The sequence below is a fragment of the Urocampus carinirostris genome, chromosome 20 (genome assembly GCF_059441175.1).
Source record: "Urocampus carinirostris isolate Australia breed hairy pipefish chromosome 20, RoL_Ucar_1.0, whole genome shotgun sequence".
NCBI classification, from domain to species: Eukaryota; Metazoa; Chordata; class Actinopteri; order Syngnathiformes; family Syngnathidae; genus Urocampus; species Urocampus carinirostris.
In genome coordinates, this window is record NC_142368.1 from 19,643,373 (window position 1) to 19,662,707 (window position 19,335).

At 41.8% G+C, this 19,335-nt stretch overlaps 2 protein-coding genes across 4 annotated transcripts in view; one reads left to right on the forward strand and one right to left on the reverse strand.

Moving 5' to 3' along the window:
- esr2a (estrogen receptor 2a) overlaps positions 1-9,138 on the forward strand; it is a 55,653-nt gene extending 46,515 nt beyond the window's left edge. The window contains exons 8-9 of the mRNA XM_088324608.1: positions 6,357-6,540; positions 7,943-9,138. Coding sequence (XP_088180734.1) covers positions 6,357-6,540; positions 7,943-8,171 — 413 coding nt within the window. The 3' untranslated portion in view covers positions 8,172-9,138. The remainder of the gene's footprint in view (positions 1-6,356; positions 6,541-7,942) is intronic.
- Positions 9,139-13,701: 4,563 nt separating this feature from the next.
- Positions 13,702-19,335, reverse strand: part of LOC148346495 (nesprin-2) — a 43,966-nt gene continuing 38,332 nt past the window's right edge. For all 3 annotated transcript variants that reach the window (XM_088325002.1, XM_088325003.1, XM_088325001.1), the window contains 3 exons: positions 17,930-18,121; positions 15,033-15,112; positions 13,702-14,952 (listed from right to left, as the gene is read on the reverse strand). In XM_088325002.1, coding sequence (XP_088181128.1) covers positions 14,748-14,952; positions 15,033-15,112; positions 17,930-18,121 — 477 coding nt within the window. In that variant the 3' untranslated portion in view covers positions 13,702-14,747. The remainder of the gene's footprint in view (positions 14,953-15,032; positions 15,113-17,929; positions 18,122-19,335) is intronic.

Genomic DNA, 19,335 nt, shown 5'->3' on the forward strand with positions numbered 1-19,335 from the left:
ATTTCTCTCTCTCTCTCTCTCCCTTTCTTTCTCTGTCTGTCTTTCTTTCTCTGTTTGTCTCTTTCTTTCTCCCCTTCTTTCTCTTTTTCTCCCTTTCTCTCTAAATCTTCTCCCCCTCTCTTTTTCTCTCTCTCTCTTATTTGAAAAGCAACGTTAGTGTTGTTTTTCTCTTTTTTTCCCTCTTTCTATCTCCCACTCTCTTTAAAATATTTTTTCTCATAATAGGCGCATCTAACTATTAGGCACTTGAAACTAAAACAGAAGATAAACACAAATATTAGAGAATCTGGTTTCACTACTAATTTGAATGTATTCATTCATAAATGGTTAGATTTTTCTTTTTTTTTTGGGTAATTATGCATCAGCCAATTTGTTTACCTGTAAAGACACACTAGATAGGTGGCCTTGGGGGTATGGCGCCCGCCCCGAGACTGGGAGGTTGTGGTTCAAGCCTCGGCCTAGTCATACCTAAGACTTAAACATTGGTACCCGTTGCCTCCCTGCTCCTCCGCTCGCGATTAGGGGATGGAATTGGGGGGTTTGCTCACCTAATGACCCCCAACACCTCCGTTGGGTTGAGCGAGGGGGCTGGGAATCCCCTCCTCTAAATCAATCTCCCAAAAAGAGTCAGAAATGACTCTAGCCACTTCCCACTAGGGGATATGGCTGTGGTATATATATATATATATATATATATATATATATATATATATATATACATATATAAAATAATCAAAGCATAGAGCCGCAACAACTAATCGATAAACTCATTCAGAATCGATTATTAAAAGTATTGGGATTGAATTTCATTATCGATTCATTGTGTGACACTATTTATGCGCCACGTTATTTCAATGCAAAACGAGAGTAGTACCACCTTGATCCAGCAGAAGGCGCCTCGAGACCCTTTTTAAACAAAATTATACTCTTTCGTATCATAGAATATTTTATCGTTTCGTGCGCTATTGTTCCCTCCGTCCAAATCTTCAACATTTGATTAAAGAGGAAGAAATTCGAGATGTGTTTTTTAAACATCTGATTCATCGATTAATCGAAAAAAAAAAAAATTGACCGATTCATTCATGATTAAAGTAATTGTTGGTTATAAACCTGCTTTGAAATCTCTGGCAAATGTTGGGGTTTTGCATGCGCCTTATAGTCCAGTAGTCTTGAGGGCATTGTTTTACGGTGTTTGTTTTTTTCCGACATTACTGCTTTTTGGGTTTGACTCGCTTGGCTTTCGTTCTAAAACAGTAAAGTTTTATAATTTTTATGCTGTGTTATGTTTTTACATCGTGTTGTTGACCCTATTTGCACTTTGACCTCGTTTTCGAAATATTGTGCAATGGAAAGTATTCTCGTTATGTTGCTTTTGTATTTTTCGTTACATTTCTGCTCGTTTTTGGTTTGACTCTTGACTTTTGTTCTGAAACGGTTGTAGTAAAAATTCATCCATCCAATATCTGCACCGCTTATCCTCAGTAGGGTTGCGGGGGTGCTGGAGCCAATCCCAGCTATCTTCGGGCAGTGGGCAGGGGACATCCTGAACTGGTTGCCAGCCAGCCGCAGGACACACAGAGACAGACGACCATTCACCCGTTCATTCACACCTAGGGACGATTATTAACTCACTCATTCATACCTAGGGGCAATTACTCACTCGCTCATTCATACCTAGGGACAATTCGGTTAGGTCAATTAACCCGACATGAATGGTTTTGGAATGTGGGAGGAAACCGGAGTGCCCGGAGGACACCCACGCAAGCACGGGGAGAACATGCAAACTCCGCACAGGAGCTTCGATCCCATGACCTCAGGACTGTGCCAAACACGCGCTAACCACTGCACCACCGTGCTGACCCTGTAGTAAAAATATTCATTTCTTGATACTGTCAAAGAAAAAAATAGACAATTTTTAGGCTGATTTTATCGTAATTACGGAGCAACTCATGGTGGGAGGGTTCATTTATTCAATGGTCATGAGATATCCAAGCAGTATTTACTGGGGTCGGACCGATACCAAGAATTCCTGTATCGCCCAACTCTTGTGCCGAAAGGAAGGGCTAAATACGCAGGTTTTTTGTTTAGCGAGCAACTGACTGAAGACCTTCCTGATGTATTTAACTGCTGAATGGTCCTAAATGTACCCTGGAGACCTTGATGGAGACATAAAACAGATGTTGGGCCTTCAAGAATCTCCACGAGGACGTAGAAATAAGATCATCTGAACCTGTGGAGAGACAAGATGTAACCTTCTTCACTCGGGTTCAAACGTGGTCAAAAACGGAGTATTTCATTAGTACGCAGTGCCTAGCAAAAGTATTGGCCCTCTGAGAACTTTGTGTCATGGGCTTTAAGCTAAAATACTGTCAAGACCCAGGACAGGAAACAGCAAGCAGAACCCACTCACGTAACGTTATTCACAGTTTATTGGGGAGAAGAGAAAGGAGCGCACACTCGATCCGGAGATCGTTGGTCGCGGGGAGTAGATTGCTCGGAACGCGGAAGTGCTCAAAATCAAACAGATCGTCGCGAGAGCAAAACAGGAGCAAAAACACAGGAAAAACTGAGATTCCCAGGGCGTGACCTGTCAAACAGAGTTTCGCAGACGCTCCAACAAAAAAAAAACGACTCACAGAACAGCGTTTAAGTAGTCACAGGGAGCAATCAGTCAAAGAGTTTCAGCTGGTGTGAACGGGAGGGGCCAATTGGGCGCCCTGGAAATCGTGACAGAAGCTGGCGCCACACGGCGTGGGCCAATTGGGCACCATGACAACCGTGACAAATACTAAAAACATTGTCTGAGAATCCACAAGATGTGAGATCATGAAATGAACGTTCAACGTTTTATGTTATATTTGCGACGAAAAAAACCAGAGAAGTAGGTGTTGCAAAAAATACTGGCCCCCTGTTCTCTCATCTCAGCCAACCTGACTAAAAAAAATGTGTCAGTGAGTCTCAGTCTGAATAAATCTGCTCTATGATGGGCTTAGAAGCCTGTGAAAGGAGTCACTGGAGAACAGACGGCATTATGAAGTCCAAAGAAGTCAAGTCATGTTTATTTGTGATGGCCTTAATGACAAAGAGTCTCAGAGAGTATTGCAAACTACAGACTATTATGACACCATCCCCTGATCTAAAACCTACATGAGGGCAAGGAAAAAGTCAAAAATCTCAACATGAGGAAAATGAAGAAACCTTGAAGGACCGCATATGAGGTAGTCCCCCTTCCAGGATGACCAGGCTGCTATGGATGTAGAATTAACAAGCAGTAAAATAAAATGAAAACATAAAACAATTCTGGTAAAAGATGTCAAATAAAAAACACACCAGGCAGGTCTTGGATAAAACTGTGGGGATAAAAGAAGACACATCTCCCGGTGCACTGTGTGAGCAATAATGTCAAAATACATAGATCATAAAACTCCTACAAGCCTACCAAGAACCGGCCATCCCTCTGAACTTTCGGCCCAAACCTGGAAAAAACTAATCTGAGAAGCAACCAAGAGGCTTGGAAGACCTGCAGGCATATACAACTGAGGTGGGACAATCAGTGCAAAAGACAACTATTAGTCATACTCTGCACAAAACTGCCCTTTATGGAAGAGTGGAAAGAAAGCCCTTTCTAAAAGAATTCCATAAAAGCCCGTTTGGTGTGAGAAGCCATACGGGAGACACAAATAACATGTTGAAATAGGTGCTCTGGTCATATGAGACTGGACTGAATGTTAAGTGTTACGTTTAACATAGGAATTAACACTGCATATCACCCTGAAAACACCATCCACACTTCGGCGGGGACAGGGGATATCGATGGAGCCAAATCCAGGGTGATTCTTGCTGAAAATCCTGTGGAGAGACCTAAGAATGGGGTGCAGGTTCACCTTCCAACAGGACTTCGACCCTATAAACAAAGCAAAATATTCAATGCAATGGTTCAAAAGTAACAATATAGAGGTGTGGGAACCACCAAGCCAAAGTCCAGACCTCACTCCTTTGGAGCATTTGTGGAAAAACCGGAAAGATTCTGTGCACAAACGATCCTAATCAAAATTTAAGGAAGTTGAGCTGTTTTGTAAGGAAGAATGGGCAAAAATGCCAGGGACATAATCTAAAAGACTTGTGGCTGTGATTGCATCAAAAGGAGGTGGTACAAAGCATTAGCTCAAAGGGGCCGATACTTTTGCAACCCCTACTTTTCATTTTCAAAAATTGTATGTTCAGTCTTAACATTTTGCTAGTTCAAATGGTCGGACAGTATTGATCCCTGGATCCGATTCGAATACTCGCTCGGTATCGACAATATCAATATTTGGATTTCTCCGCCACCCTATACTGGTGGTCATGTGATCAAGGTCTAATAGTCCAAATCCTCACGTGTTGTCAATAGCATTGTTGTGGCGGACGATAGATTCAAGTTCATATGAGTTAGGAAAGAACTTTCCCCCAATGAATTTCAACTTAAATTGCTTTATAAAAACAATACAAATAAAAAAATTAAAAAGTCCTTTTCCCCAGTAACTTCAAATAAGCAGACACTCGCAATGGATAAAGTCAAACCAAATCAACAGTAAAACAAATAAAACTATTAAATCAATCCCACATTTGCGAGGCCGGCAGTATGTCACCATGATTTCATAAATCAGGGTTTTACTGCGTCGAGAGAGAGAGATTAGGAGAGGGAGAGAGAGATTAGGAGAGAGAGAGAGAGCGAGAGAGAGAGAAAGGGGTAAGGAAAGAGAGAGAGAGGCAAAGAAAGAGAGAGGTAAAGAAAGAGAGAAAGGGAGAGAGAGAGAGGTTATGAAAGAGAGAGGTGGGGAGAGAGAGGCAGAGAGGTAAAGAAAGTGAGAGAGGTAAAGAGAGAGAGAGAGGTAAAGAAAGAGAGAGAGAAAGAGAGGTAAAGAAAGAGGTAAAGCAAGAGAGAGAGAGGGGTATAGAAAGAGAGAGAGAGAGAGAGGTAAAGAAAGAGAGAGAGAGAAGAAAAGAAAGAGGTAGAAAAGTAAAGAAAGAGAGAAACAGGGAAGTAAAGAGAAAGAGAGAGAAGTAAAGAAAGAGGGAAAAAGAGAGAGAAGTAAAGAAAGATACAGTTAGCGTGAGATGGAGAGTTAGAGAGAAAGACAAAAAAGTAAGCTAGACAGAGAAAAGAAGAGAAAAGGCGGAGAAAAAGTGACAAAGAGAGAAAAAGAAAGATAAATAAAGGAGACAAGAAGAAAACGAAAAATATACAGAAAAAAAGAGTAAAAGGGAGAGAGAAAGAGAGAAAGAAAGAGGGAGACGATAAATCAAAAGAGAGGGGGGAAAGGAAAGGGAGAAGGAAAGAGCGAGAGAAATAGAAGAAAGACAGTCAGAAAAAGAAAGAGTTAGAGAAATAGACGGAACAAAGGACAAATAGATAGAGAGAAAAGAGAGAGAGAAAAAGACAGCTAGTTGCTTTGCAGATGAAAAAGAGAAAGAGAGAGAGAGAGAGAGAAAAAAGTAAGCTGGACAGAAAAAGAGAGAAAAATAGACGGAATGCGGAACAAAGACAAAGAGAGACAAAGAGTGAGAGAGATAAAAGGGAGTGAAAAAGTGACAAAGAGAAAAAGAAAGAGATTTAAAGGAGAGAAGGAAAGAGATACAAAAATGAAGGGGGAAAAGAGTAAGAAAAGAGAGAGAAAGAAAGAATAAGGGAGAAGAGAAATAGAGCGTAAAAGAGAGAAGGGGATAAGGAAAGACTAAAAGAGCGGGACAATTAGAGGAAAAAAGACAGACATAGAAACAGAGAAATAGACAGAACAAAGGACAAAGAGATCGGGAGAAAAAAGAAAGAGACAGAGTAAGCAAGAGAAAAAAGAAAGAGAGACAAAGGGAGAAAGAAAAATAAAAGAGGGAATGAGAGAGGGAAAAATACCGCCACAGTTGCTTTGCAATTCAGAGAGAGGGTTATAGAGAGAGCGAGAGAAAGAGTAATCTTTACTTGATCTAAACCTGACTAATGTTACGATAAAAGCTAATTCATCAGTCTCCGACTGAACGTATCTCTCTAAAACAAGTGAACTACATTTTTAACGCTATCTCTAAATCGCAAACGCGCTTTTCTATCACGGGCCTTTTGGGACGAGTTAGCTGAGCTGCCGCTCTCTTCTGCTTCAATGGCTCCGCCCCCACTGGTCCCTCATCCAATCAGGAGGCACGGGGTGGGTAGCGAGGAGAGAAGAGGATTAGGAGCAAGTGATAGACAGTCTCGGCTGCATGACACTCAACAATGTACTCGTCTAATGAAAAAAAAAAACACCGATACCGATATCCGTCGAATTCCTAAATATCGTTCCTGCCCGATATACGGTGGACTTTACTAAATAAGTCTTGTTTTCCAGACATGTGCCTGGTCTCTTCCGAGGGAAACGAGGAGTTGCAGAGTCGCACCAAGCTTCTGCGCCTTCTGGACGCCGTGACCGATGCCCTGGTGTGGGCCATCGCCAAAACCGGCCTGACCTTCCGGCAACAATACACCCGATTGGCGCACCTACTCATGCTGCTATCGCATATCCGCCACGTCAGGTGAGGAATGATGATTTTAAGGTCCCAAACAGATTTTTTTCTGGATTGTTTGCTAGAGAGCAGTGGTGGGAAAACTACAACCTGCGGGCCACATTTTTAATCCGGCTCGCCATTGGTCAAAAAGGTGAAAATATAATGATGATAAATATATATATTTATAAAAAAAAACGTTGTCCCCGCTGCCCTGTTTTGTGTCCACAACTAAAATACTACGACCCGAATACTACAAAAATACTTGAACATACTGAAAAACTAAATTTAGAGCTTTGAACCAGAAATCCTATTTACTATTTTGATTTCATTCTAAAAAGAAAAAAAGAATTGTAGGAATACAACTAGAATAGTACTACAGAAATAGTCCAATAAGATTACTATATAAATACAACAACGGTCATATTAGAAAAATATAACGGAAATACTACAATAGAAATACAACAAAAAGAATACAACAATGCAACATTAATAATACAAACTACTGTGGGCATATTTCTGCAGAAATACTAAAAAAAAATACAAAAACAGTAATTGTATAGTACAAAAATACTATCCTAGAATAGTTGTAATACTAGAAATATTACAACAGATATACTACACTTCCTTCCCTTTCACTTCTTTTTCCCTTTCCCTTCCCATGCCTTCCCCTTCTTTACTTTCCATTGCCTTTCCCCTTCCCCTTTCCATTTCCTTTTCCTTACCCTTTACCTTCCCCTTCACTTTCCCATTCCTTCTCATTTACCTTTCCCTTCCTTTGCCCTTCCCCTTTACCTTTTCCTTCCCTTCCTCTTTATCTGACCCTTCTCATTTACCTTTCCTTCCCCTTCCCCTTTTCCATTCTCTTCCCCCTTACCTTCCCCTTTCCTTTCCCTTCCTCTTTCCCTTTCCTGTCCCTTCCCTTTGCACTTCCCTTCCCTGCTACCTTTCCCTTCCTTTGCCCTTCCCCTTTCCTTTCCCTTCCCCTTTATCTTTCCATCTCCTTCCCCTTTCCCTTTCCTTCCCTTCCCCTTTATCTTTCCATCTCCTTCCCCTTTCCCATTCCTTCCCTTTGCCCTTCCCCCTTACCTTCCCCTTTCCCTTTCCTGTCCCTTCCCTTTGCACTTCCCTTCCCAGCTACCTTTCCCTTCTTTTGTCCTTCCCATTTCCATTTCCGTTCCCCTTCCCTTACCTCCCCTACCCTTTCCCCTCCCCTTTCCCTTTGCCCTTCACTTCCCCTTCATATCAAACATAATCGAATGAATTCCCCCAAAAATATGTCGGTCGCTGTAATCCAAACATACTTTTGGTATCGTTAAGAGAACCGATACCTCGATTCATGGCCTGGTATTGTCCCAATACTACTATTGCCACTCTTCCATCCCTAATTATAGCCGAGCATAAGTGTACGTCTCATTTCCTTGATACACAGCAACAAGGGCATGGACCATCTCCACTGCATGAAAATGAAGAACATGGTGCCTTTGTATGACCTGCTGCTGGAGATGTTGGACGCCCATATCATGCACGGTTCCCGACTGCCCACCCGGCCACCGACCCAGGACACCTCCGAGACCGAGGGAGTCCCTGCCAAACAGGAGGAGTCCCAAGGGGTCCCCCCTGAGAACTGCGCGACCCACGACGGAGGTGACGCGCAGTGAAGGGTTTTCCATCGCTTTGCGTGATTTGAAAAACGCAAACTTTTGCAGAACTGTTTGTTGCCTCGGTGCATTAGAGGGCCCAGGAGTAGGGCAACAATCATCTCATTGCAGTAAGGACATGCGGACAAAGCGGGACAATCGGGACAAAAACCGATGGACTGTTTACATCACTTGCAGTCGGGTACAGAATTTTGGAGATCTGTTTTTGTTCCTGTCCGTGTTCTTAATTATTTCAATTTTATTTTTTCTTTTCTTTTATTGTTGCGGTATTGCTTTATGTTTACTGGCCAACAACCAAGAAATAGGGCCCCTTTATTTTGAAAAACCACAGTTGAAGGTAGTGCCTTAAATCAAAACAACGGAATTGAAAACAAAACGTTGACTCCAATATTTTACCTTTATTCATTGACCACTAGGTGTTGCTGTAGGGTGTAGTGTGACGAAAACGACTTGTAAAAAGCACAAGGGAGAATACAAACTACAGAGACTCAAAGTGAGCAAAATGCAGCATTTCATGTCTCAATTGTTTGGCCCATCGTTTTTGGGTACCCGTAGCAGCAAGATGGCGGACAATGTTTTCAGCTTCCTTGAGGAGAAGTTCATGTTATGTAATATAAAATGCTAATACCTTAATACACAAGTAGTTCATATATTTTTGCTTCTTATTATTTGGGGCTGTCTCATTGCCTCCTGGTAACGAGTCATGCTAACGGCTACATGCTAATGAGGAGATGCTAATGAGTCATGCTACGGCTACATGCTAACTCGTCAGGCTAACATTTAGATGCTAATAAAGAGATGCTCATGAGTCATGCTAACGGCTACATGTTACTGAGTCATGCCAACGGCTATATAAGCCTATGATTTATGCCATGCTAACAGGTAGATGCTGGTAAATAGATGCTACTAACGGGCCATGCTAAAACCTACATGCTAACGCGGTAATGCTTAAAGCCATGCTAATGGCTACATGCTAACGAGTCATGCTAACAGCTACATGCTAACAAAGGGGTGCTAATGAGTCTTGCTACGCCTACAGGTTAACTTGTCATGCTAACAGCTATATGCTAATAAGGAGATGCTAATAAGTCATGCTAACGGCTACACTTTATTGAGTCATGCCAACGGCTATATGCTTATGATTTATGCAAATGGATATATGCTAACAGGTCGATGCTGGTAAATAGATGCTTACGGGTACATACTAACGAGTCACGCTAAAACTTACATGCTAGCGAGGTAATGCTAATAAGTCATGCTGATGGCTACATGCTGATGAGTCATGCTAACAGCTATATGCTAACTTTGGCCTTTTCGAAACGTCGTGGTTTATATTCTCCCTTGTACTTTTCAGCACTCGTTTGGTCGTTGCGCCACACCGTACAGCAACATCTACCGGTCATATAATATACACTGTCCCTTTAAAAATGTTGACTGGATATGAAGAATGAAATAAAATGTTATCAAGAGCCAAGACATTATAGACAAAAGCTACCAAAGGCCAAGGAGGAGGAAAAACCTAGCATATACTGGACTGTCTCAGAAAATTAGAATATTGTGATAAAGTTCTTTATTTTCTGTAATGCAATTAAAAAAACAAAAATGTCATACATTCTGGATTCATTACACATCAACTGAACTATTTCAAGCCTTTTATTATTTGAATATTGCTGATTTTGGCTTACAGCTGAAAAAAACTCAAAAATCCTATCTCAAAATATTAGAATACTTCCTCAGACCAAGTAAAAAAATAATTTTATAACAGCAAAACTAAATCAAACATTTGAAAATGTCCATTGATGCACTTAGTACTTGGTTGGGAATCCTTTTGCACGGATTACTGCATCAATCCGGCGTGGCATGGAGGCAATCAGCCTGTGGCATTGCTGAGGTGTTATTGATGCCCAGGATGCTTCGATAGCGGCCTTCAGCTCATTTGCATTTGTAGGTCTGGTGTCTTTCATCTTCTTCTTAACTATACCCCACAAATTCTCAATGGGGTTCAGGTCAGGGGAATTAGCAGGCCAATCAAGGACAGTGATGCCATGGTCAGTGCATCAGTTACTGGTGGTTTTGGCACTGTGGGCAGGTGCCAGATCATGCTGGAAAATGAAATCCTCATCTCCATAGAGCTTTTCAGCAGATGGAAGCATGTAGTGCTCTAAAATCTCTTGGTACACAGTTGCATTTACTCTGGACTTGATGAAACACAGTGGACCAACACCAGCAGCTGACCTGGCTCCCCAAACCATTGCTGACTGTGGGAACTTCACACTGGATTTCAAGCAACTTGGATTTTGCTCCTCTCCAGCCTTTCTCCAGACTCTGGCGCCTTGACTTCCAAATGAAATGCAAAACTTGCTTTCGTCTGAAAAGAGGACTTTGGACCATTCTGCAACTGTCCAGTGCTTCTTCTCCATAGCCCAAGTCAGACGCTTCTTCCGTTGTCTTGAGTTCAGAAGTGGCTTGACCATGGGAATACGGCTATTGTAGCCCATTTCCCGGACACGTCTGTGAACTGTGGCTTTTGATACCTGGACTCCAGCTTCAGCCCACTGTCTTTGAAGCTCCCCCAAATTCTGGAAGCGGCTCTTCTTCACAATTTTGTTAAGGCTGCGGTCATCTCTCTTGGTTGTGCAGCGTTTCCGGCCACATTTTTCCCTTCCAACAGACTTTTTGTGGATATGCTTTGAAACTGCACTCTGTGAACAGCCTGCTCTTTGAGAAATTTTATTTTTGTGTCTTACCCTCCTGATGGAGGGTATCAATGATGGTCCTCTAGACAGCAGACAGATCAGCAGTCTTCCCCATACTTGTGATTTAGTTTACTGAACCAAGCTGAGTGTTTTTAAGGCTCAGGAAACCCTCGCAAGGTGTTTCAAGTTAATTAGATGATTCAGGTGATTAGTTGAATAGCCTACTTGTATACTTTTTCATGATATTCTAATATTTTGAGATAGGATTTTTGAGTTTTCTTAAGCTGTAAGCCAAATTCAGCAATATTCAAATAATAAAAGGCTTGAAATAGTTCAGTTGATGTGTAATGAATCCAGAATGTATGACATTTTTGTTTTTTTAATTGCATTACAGAAAATAAAGAACTTTATCACAATATTCTAATTTTCTGAGACAGTCCAGTATAGGAAAAGTGCCTTAAACCTTGAAGATTGTCCTAGTGGCCAGTAGGAGGCGACCTCGTAGATGTTAATCTATAAGGCAGCCTCTACTGCATCTTTATCAAAAGTTATGATTTTTCGGAATACATGCCAAACAAATGCTCCCTCGGGCCGCTAGAGGGGAGTGTTGACTTTTCGTAGCGTGGTGAATTGGTTCAGATGTAAAACTGCATTCACACAACTGTTAAGATGAACTAGTTAAAGCATTTAATGTCAAAGATGAAAGTGTTTATCTCCATTGTTTGTGAATAAATGTTTTGTGTTTTAAAAAAAGAGTTCTTTCCCTTCCCCTTCTCCTTTCCCTTTCCCTTTCCTTGCAATGTTTATAGAAGTATCTTGGAACTACTACCAAACTCTCTCCATCTCTCTATCAACTGCAGTATTTGCAGTGCAGGATTGTTTTCAAACGTGGCATTTTTCTCTCGTTTCGTTTAGAATAGGGCTGTCGAAAAGGCGGCCCGCGGGCCAGATCAGGCCCTCTAAGAAATTGAATCCGGCCGGCAAAACCGGAAAGCGCAAGACAAAAACGAACTGCAGGTTGAAATATGTCCATTTGATGTTGCCAGAGCCAGGTGCCTCTCACAAATGCTGTGCTTGTATTTCTTTTTTTCTTTCTCTCTCTTTCTCTTCCTCCTTTTTTCTCTCACTCTCTATCCCTCTCTCTTTCACTCTGTCTTTTTCTTTTCTTTCATTCCTCTTTGTATTTCTTCCTCTATGTCTTTTTACCTTCTTTTGCTTTCTTTTTTCCTTTTCTTTCGTTCTTTCCCCTTCTCTCTTTCTCCCCTTTTATTTTCTCTCCTCTCTTACTATTTTTCTTTGGAATTTTTTTCTCGCTCTTTCTTTCCCCCTCTCTCACATTTCTCTTTTTATCTCTTTTGTTTCTTTCTCTCTCTCTTTCTCCCCTCTCTCTCTCTCTCTCTCTCTCTCTCTCTCTCTCTCTCTCTCTCTCTCTCTCTCTCTCTCTCTCTCTCTCTCTCTCTTTTCACTCTCTCTGCCCTTCTCTCTTTCTCTCTCCCTGCCCTTCTCTCTTTCTATCTCTCTTTATCTCTCTCTCTTTCTGCCGTTCTTTCTTTTTTTCTCTCTCTGGCCTTCTCCCTCTATCTCTCCCTCTCTCTCTCTTTCTCTCTCTCTCTCTCTCTGCCCTTTTCTCTTTCCCTCTTTTCCCTTCTCCATTTCTCTCTCTCTCTCTCTCTCTCTCTCTCTCTCTCTCTCTGCCCTTCTCTCTTTTTCTCTGTCTTCCCTTCTCTCTCTCTTTCACTTTCTCTCTATCTGCCCTTCTCTCTGCCCTTCTCCTTCTCTCTCTGCCCTTCTCTCTTTCTCTCTCTCTCTCTGCCCTTCTCTCTCTCTCTCTCTTTCCCCTTCTCTCTTTCCCTTTCTCTCTTTGTCTCTACTCTACTAGTCCGGCCCCTGAGAGAATGTTTGTTCTATCGTGTAGGCCCGAGTTAAAATAAATTCGACACCCCTGGTTCAGAATCTCTCGAGTTCGTAACTACTAACCGTACTAAAATATTGGAGTTTTGATTCTACCGAAAGAAAAAATATTTTTGTACCTTGTTGAGTGCATTCAATGAAATATTACAATTCTCACATGTTTTGGAGGGGCGGTGGTTGGGGAGTTTTTGAGTTTTTTGTTTTTCAAGCAGAGTGAAAATACTAAAGCGGTTCAGGCTGTGCGCTTTTGTGGTATTTGAACGTAAATTACGATTGCCTGCTATCCCTTCAACAAGCAAACGTTTGAAGTGAAAAAAAAAGACGGCTGGCTTATGTGTTCGTGTTGAATAGGGTGGTCCTTAATGGGGGTCGAAATTTTTTTTTTTTGAAATATTGGGCTCTGACCCCCCGCATATGTTCTTATATCGATAAAAACACACTGTGTGCAATTTTGAACAATTTGGATAATATTTAGAGGTAGCTCAACGACTTTGACATTTCCCAAAATGGTAACATTTTGGCAATTTTCGAGAAAAAACGGAAATCTTAACCCTATGTGTACGGCGTTTTAGAACATCCAATTTCAGTCCATTGCTTATAATTGTAACACAAGAAAAGTTACAAGTAACTTTGTACACTAGGTCTGATATAATGTGCGAAAAATCCTTATTTTTCATACCAAAATTTCAGAGGCCTTGAGCGACCTCTAAATATCCTTTGATTTTGATGAAACTTTGCCTAATTACGTTTTGTATATATTGGAACATATTCAAGGGGTCAGAGCATGAAATTTTAAAAGTCGAAAAATAAGGACCACCCTAGTGTTGAATCATCCCGCAAAGGGTCTCTTTGTTGTGTCAAACGTACGGCCCGGGGGGCTAAAGCCGGCCTGATTTCCGGTACAAGCAGTGGACCCAAATGCGTAACGTTTTACACAATGCTTTATTAAGGGATCGGCGAAGTCAGGGCGAGAGAAAAAAGACTGCGATCTGGTGCTCGCTGGCCAGTAGGAGATCGGAACAATTCGGGTAGCCGGGACGTGCCAAATACATGTTAAAATTAGATTACCGCACAATAAACACAAACCAAATGGCACGTAATGTAAAAAAAACAAAGAATAAAATAAATAACAAAGGCAGACGTCATCATAATGAGCGATACCCAGACCTGTCAACGTTTTTCCCGGGTGATTCCTTTCCAAAATTCCAAAACTTCTTGGAATCTCGCCAAAATGTCTTTGATTTGGGCTGATGGAATGATGGCTCTGTCCTCCTCCTTGTCATTTCTAAACTCTTCCTGCACAGTGGTGTGTTTTCATACCTTCCTGCTATCTCCTGCTTTGTTTCGATGGCGAGAAAAAGTCTCTTCCTCTTCTTTTCTCCTTGTCCACTTTTCCGCATGTCCATTGTGAATGATAGCTTTTCGTAGGGGTACCATACAGTAAACTGTTTACAGAGCAGGAAGGGGACACGAAGAGCATGCTGGGATTCACGCATACCCACAGGAACTCTTATTCCTTCTGTATTCTCCCGCTTTCACTGTCCCTCTCTTTCTTGCTATCTATTTCTCTCTCATTTTTTCTCTCTTTTAGCTTTTTCTCTTTCTTGAACAGGAAAGTATTGCCTCTAGTTACAAAGGTGTTTCACGATACAAAGTCAAACAGACAGTACGCGTTGCCATTCGAGTTCTAACTGGCAACACGGTGCATATGCATGACTTTTTTGTATGTAGAGACATTTTGAAGTAGAGGGACCACTATTTCTTTTACGATAAGGCTATTCTAAAGCAGTTTTAGGGGGTTTGGTTTTTGCTGGTACTAGAGAATCACTATCTGAGTAACTCACTACTTTTTTGTTTCAGTAATCTGAAATACTTTTCACATAAGGTCACTAATAACTGTAACTTCTGATTTTTTTTCAGTAAGGAACCCGAAAATGTTGATTGTCCAGCTTTTACCCCTACGCTTGAATCACGTTGGCGGGGGTCCGTTGGTGTAATGCAACATGGGGTGAAACGATCGGGCAAAGTTGTTAGCCACGGTGCAGGCGTAGTGGTCTCTCTTGGACTGTGGCACCAAGTACAAGAGGATGAGTAGCAGCAAGAGGAGAAGGTGGAAGGGGATGGCGGCTCGCAGGACCCAACGAAAGAAAGAACGAACAGGGGAGGAGTCTCTCCTTTCACAAAGGCATTTAAAAAAAAAGTCAGACATACATGATGAATTATACTTCACGACTATTTCCGGACATTTGTGTACCTTTGAGGAGATTCCTTTGTTTGTGTGACGTCCAGCGAAGAATCAGCACCGATACTTTGACCTCTATGAACATTGCACTCCTGGATAGGAAGAGATTCAAAATGTTTATTTTGAATTCATTTTTTTTCTTTTCAACCCAACTTCATTTTTAAAGCCCTTTTAAAACAGCAACAGCTGAAGACAAAGTGCTGTACACAAGTTAAACCTTCATCCATCCATCCATTATCTGCTCCGCTTATCCTCAGTAGGGTCGCGGGGGTGCTGGAGCCCATCCCAGCTATCTTCGGGCAGTGGGAGAGGCAGACAACCGGTCACTCGCTCATTCACACCTAGGGACGATTACTAACTCACTCATTCATTCCTAGGGGCAATTACTCACTCACTCAATCAAGTCATGTTTATTTTTATAGCCCTTAATCACAAAGAGTCTCAAAGGGCTGGATAGACTACAGACGACTATTACAACATCAATAATATTTATCACACCAAAAAAGAAAAAAAAATTACTATGGAAATAGTACAAAAACACTAGTACAGTAATACTATAATACAAAAAAATACTACCACAGAAATATTACAGAACTACCCAATTAATACTACAAAAATACTGTGACGTAAATACAACATCAACAAAAACTACAGAAATATTACAAAAAATACCACTACAGTAATACCATAATCCATAAATACTACTACAGATATATTATGACGGAAATACTACAAAAATACCACTACAGTAATACTATAATGCTAAAATACTACAACAGAAATGTGACAGAAACACTACAAAAACATTACTATGGAAATACTACAAAAATACTAATATGGAAATATTTCAAAAAAACCCTGCAGAAATTCAACAGGAATTTCACTACAGCCATACTCTCATCTCATCTTATTAGCTGCACCGCTTATCCTCAGTAGGGTCGCGGGGGTGCTGGAGCCCATCCCAGCAATCATCGGGCAGTGGGCAGGGGACACCCTGAACTGGTTGCCAGCCAATCGCAGGGCACACAGGGACAGACAACTCGCTCGCACATTCACACCTAGGGACAATTTGGACCGGCCAATGCACCTGAAATGCATGTCTTTGGACTGTCGGAGGAAACCCACTCAAGCACGGGGAGAACATACAAACTCCGCACAGTAAGTCTGGTAGCTGGATTTGAACCCACACAGGAGGTTCCCAAGACCTTAAAACTGTGCCGCACACGCGCTAACCACTGCGCTTGTACCCATCCACTAGACCCCAAGGGATATAGATGAAACATGAAAAGGCAGTCATTATCATACTGTTTTTAGTCAGATTAATGTTGTCATACTTTTTCTCAGCTCAAACAGAGCATTGTAAGTGACTAATGTGGTGATTATGTGCGTTTATTTATATTTTTCGGGACGGTCGAATTACTTCTCACAATGGCTGTTGTCTCAATTCAATTCAGAATGACCAAATTACTTTCCCTAGCCCCTTATCAACATCGAGTTTAAAACGTGTGCGCCTCCTTAATATCTGACAGTATTTTCGCAGCCCGGCCCAATAATAACATCAACAATTTAGTACCATGGCTAAAAATCGTGTAATGTTAATAATAATAATAATAATAAGGCTCAAAACAGGTGCAAAGCAGTTCTTTTGTAAAAATGTCCCAGAATTCAGCAAAGGAGGATGCCAACCTTTAGTGCAGACGCCCCTGAGCGAGGAGTCCTGTGTATAGCTCCGCCCATTCCTACCACTCACCCAATCAAATTGCTCTAGGTGCCTTGCTAGAGCTTCTGGTAGTGGTTAGCGCGTGTGCGGCACAGTTCTAAGGTCTTGGGAACCTCATGTGTGGGTTCAAATCCAGCTACCGGACTTACTGTGCGGAGTTTGTATGTTCTCCCCGTGCTTGGTGGGTTTCCTCCGGGCACTCCGGTTTCCTCCCACATTTCAAAGACATGCATTTCAGGTGCATTGGCCGGTCCAAATTGTCCCTAGGTGTGAAATAGCGAGCGTGTTGTCTGTCCCTGTGTCCCCTGCGATTGGCTGGCAACCAGTTCAGGGTGTCCCCTGCCCACTGCCCAATGATTGCTGGGATGGGCTCCAGCACCCCGCGACCCTACTGAGGATAAGCGGTGCAGCTGATGAGATGAGATGAGATGAGATATTCAATGGCTGGGCTGTGGTGCGATTTCAGGGCACCCTGGTGGAAAATGTTGTCTACAGGAACGGCGGGAACGGGACGTAAGGCTGATATGATAATCAGCACATCCAGACGCAGAAAGGCCCTGATGACGTAGAAACGCTCGTACTTGTTTTGAATTTTCCAGACATCGCGACGCTCTTCGACGAGATGGTGAAGCCCAGAGGGGGGCTTACTTGGCACGCCCATGGGTGGAGCCGGCACGCCATTATTCGGGGAGAAGATGGCCAATAGGAGAAAGCTAAAATACTTGAGAAAAAGGCTTCCCACAGGCACAAACGACACTAATTCGGCCGTTTTCGAGTACACTTAGTTAAATTGTTAATGAAATCAAATCTGCCCCGAGTGAAAATGTCTGCTTTCCTGTTCATATTTTCCCTCAAGATAAGAGCGTGCATAAATTGTTGGGTGATTGTAGGTTGTGTTTGGTTAATGGAGTCAGATAACTAATTTGAACAATTTGGTAAATAGTACATTTTGATATTACTGGTAATTCCCAACAGTACTTATAAGGCTCACGAACCCTAGTTTTCCGACCCGTGGTCTAGTGGACGGGATTTGGCGCAAACCACGCCCTGATCTGTATTCAATTCCTGAAATACAGCTTTTTCTCCGCAGCCCTAGCTCTTATAGTAGATTTAATGCCATGCCCCCAATAGTCAGGTGCGCCTTATGCATGATAAAGATATCCCAAAATGTGGGAGTCAAGAACTTTACCAGACGCCGTTGCAGGATACCGAGGTCACCCCTCACATCCTTCAGGAGCGACTTGAGCTTGCCGGCCGCCACATGAAGTTTTTCGCGTGCCTCGTTGTCCGCTTGGTCCTCGACTTCTGGCTGGAGTTGGGACCGCAACGTCTGCAACAAGGCCTGCTGGCTCTGTCTCTCCACTAACTCTCCCAGCAGGGCCTGAACAGCAAATAACACTGAGAGAAGCTCAAGAGGAATATCAGCGGCAGTTTTAAATATGTCTACTTGATGGGACCAAGACCAGTCACCGCTCGCAAAGCAACTGTAGTAGTGTTTCTATCTATCTCTCTCTTTTCTTCTTCATTTTTTTTCTCCCTCTCCCTTTCACTGTCTCTCTCTTTCCTGCTATATGTTTCTCTCCTATTGCTCCCTCTTCTTTTTCTCTCCTTTTCTATTTTTTTCTGTTTCTTTTTCCCTCATTTGCTCTTTCCTTATTTTTTCTCACTTTCTCTCTTTCACATTCCCTTTCTTTCTCTCTCTTTCTCATGCTCACTCTTTTTTTCTCTGTCTGTGTTTTTCTGTTCTCTCATTCTCTCCGTCTTTCACTCTCTCATTCTCACTTTCTTTCTCTATCTATTTATTTCTTGTTCCCTTCCTTTCTTCTTATTTTTGTACTCTCTCTCCCTATTGTCCTTTCTCCATATTTTCCATATTCTGTCTTTCTTACCCTCTCTCTCTCTCTTACTCTGTAAACCTTTATCCCTCTCTCTTTTCATATTCTCTCTTTCTTCTTTTCCATTTTTCTCCCTCCTTCTCTCTCTCTCTCTCTCTCTCTCTCTCTCTCTCTCTCTCTCTCTGTGTCTCTCTCTCTCTCTCTCTCTCTCTCTCTCTCTCTCTCTCTCTCTCTCTCTCTCTCTTAAACCCACAAGTCCATGAGATTTTTTTTCATCATGTGGCCCCCGATTTATTAAACCTATAAATTGGAATTTAGTTTGTTTTATTTCCTGTAAAAAAAAAATCAAAAAAAGATCAGTAACTAGAACAATAGATTCCCATTCTATTCTCTTATCTAATTACTTAAAATAAATATCAATACTAGATTTTTGGTGTGCATGAAGCGAATGAACTATAATTTATTTATTTGTATTTCTAAAATAACAATATTTTTTTATCATCTTAGTACCAGGTTCATTATTAAACTAGGTTTAAATAGACTCATTCAACCAATAAAAAATAATTTTACTAAAAAAATCACAATGACCCAGCACAGGTGAGCTATTTTCAAAACAGGTCCGCTAGCCATCCTTAAGGGTCACCCTGGTGCCCGCGGGAACCACGTTGGAGACCCCTCTCCTACTGTATTTCAGCAACGATTGTCCAGTCGGTAACCATCTTCGACCTAAATCTCAAATCTATGAAACGGGAATCGAAGC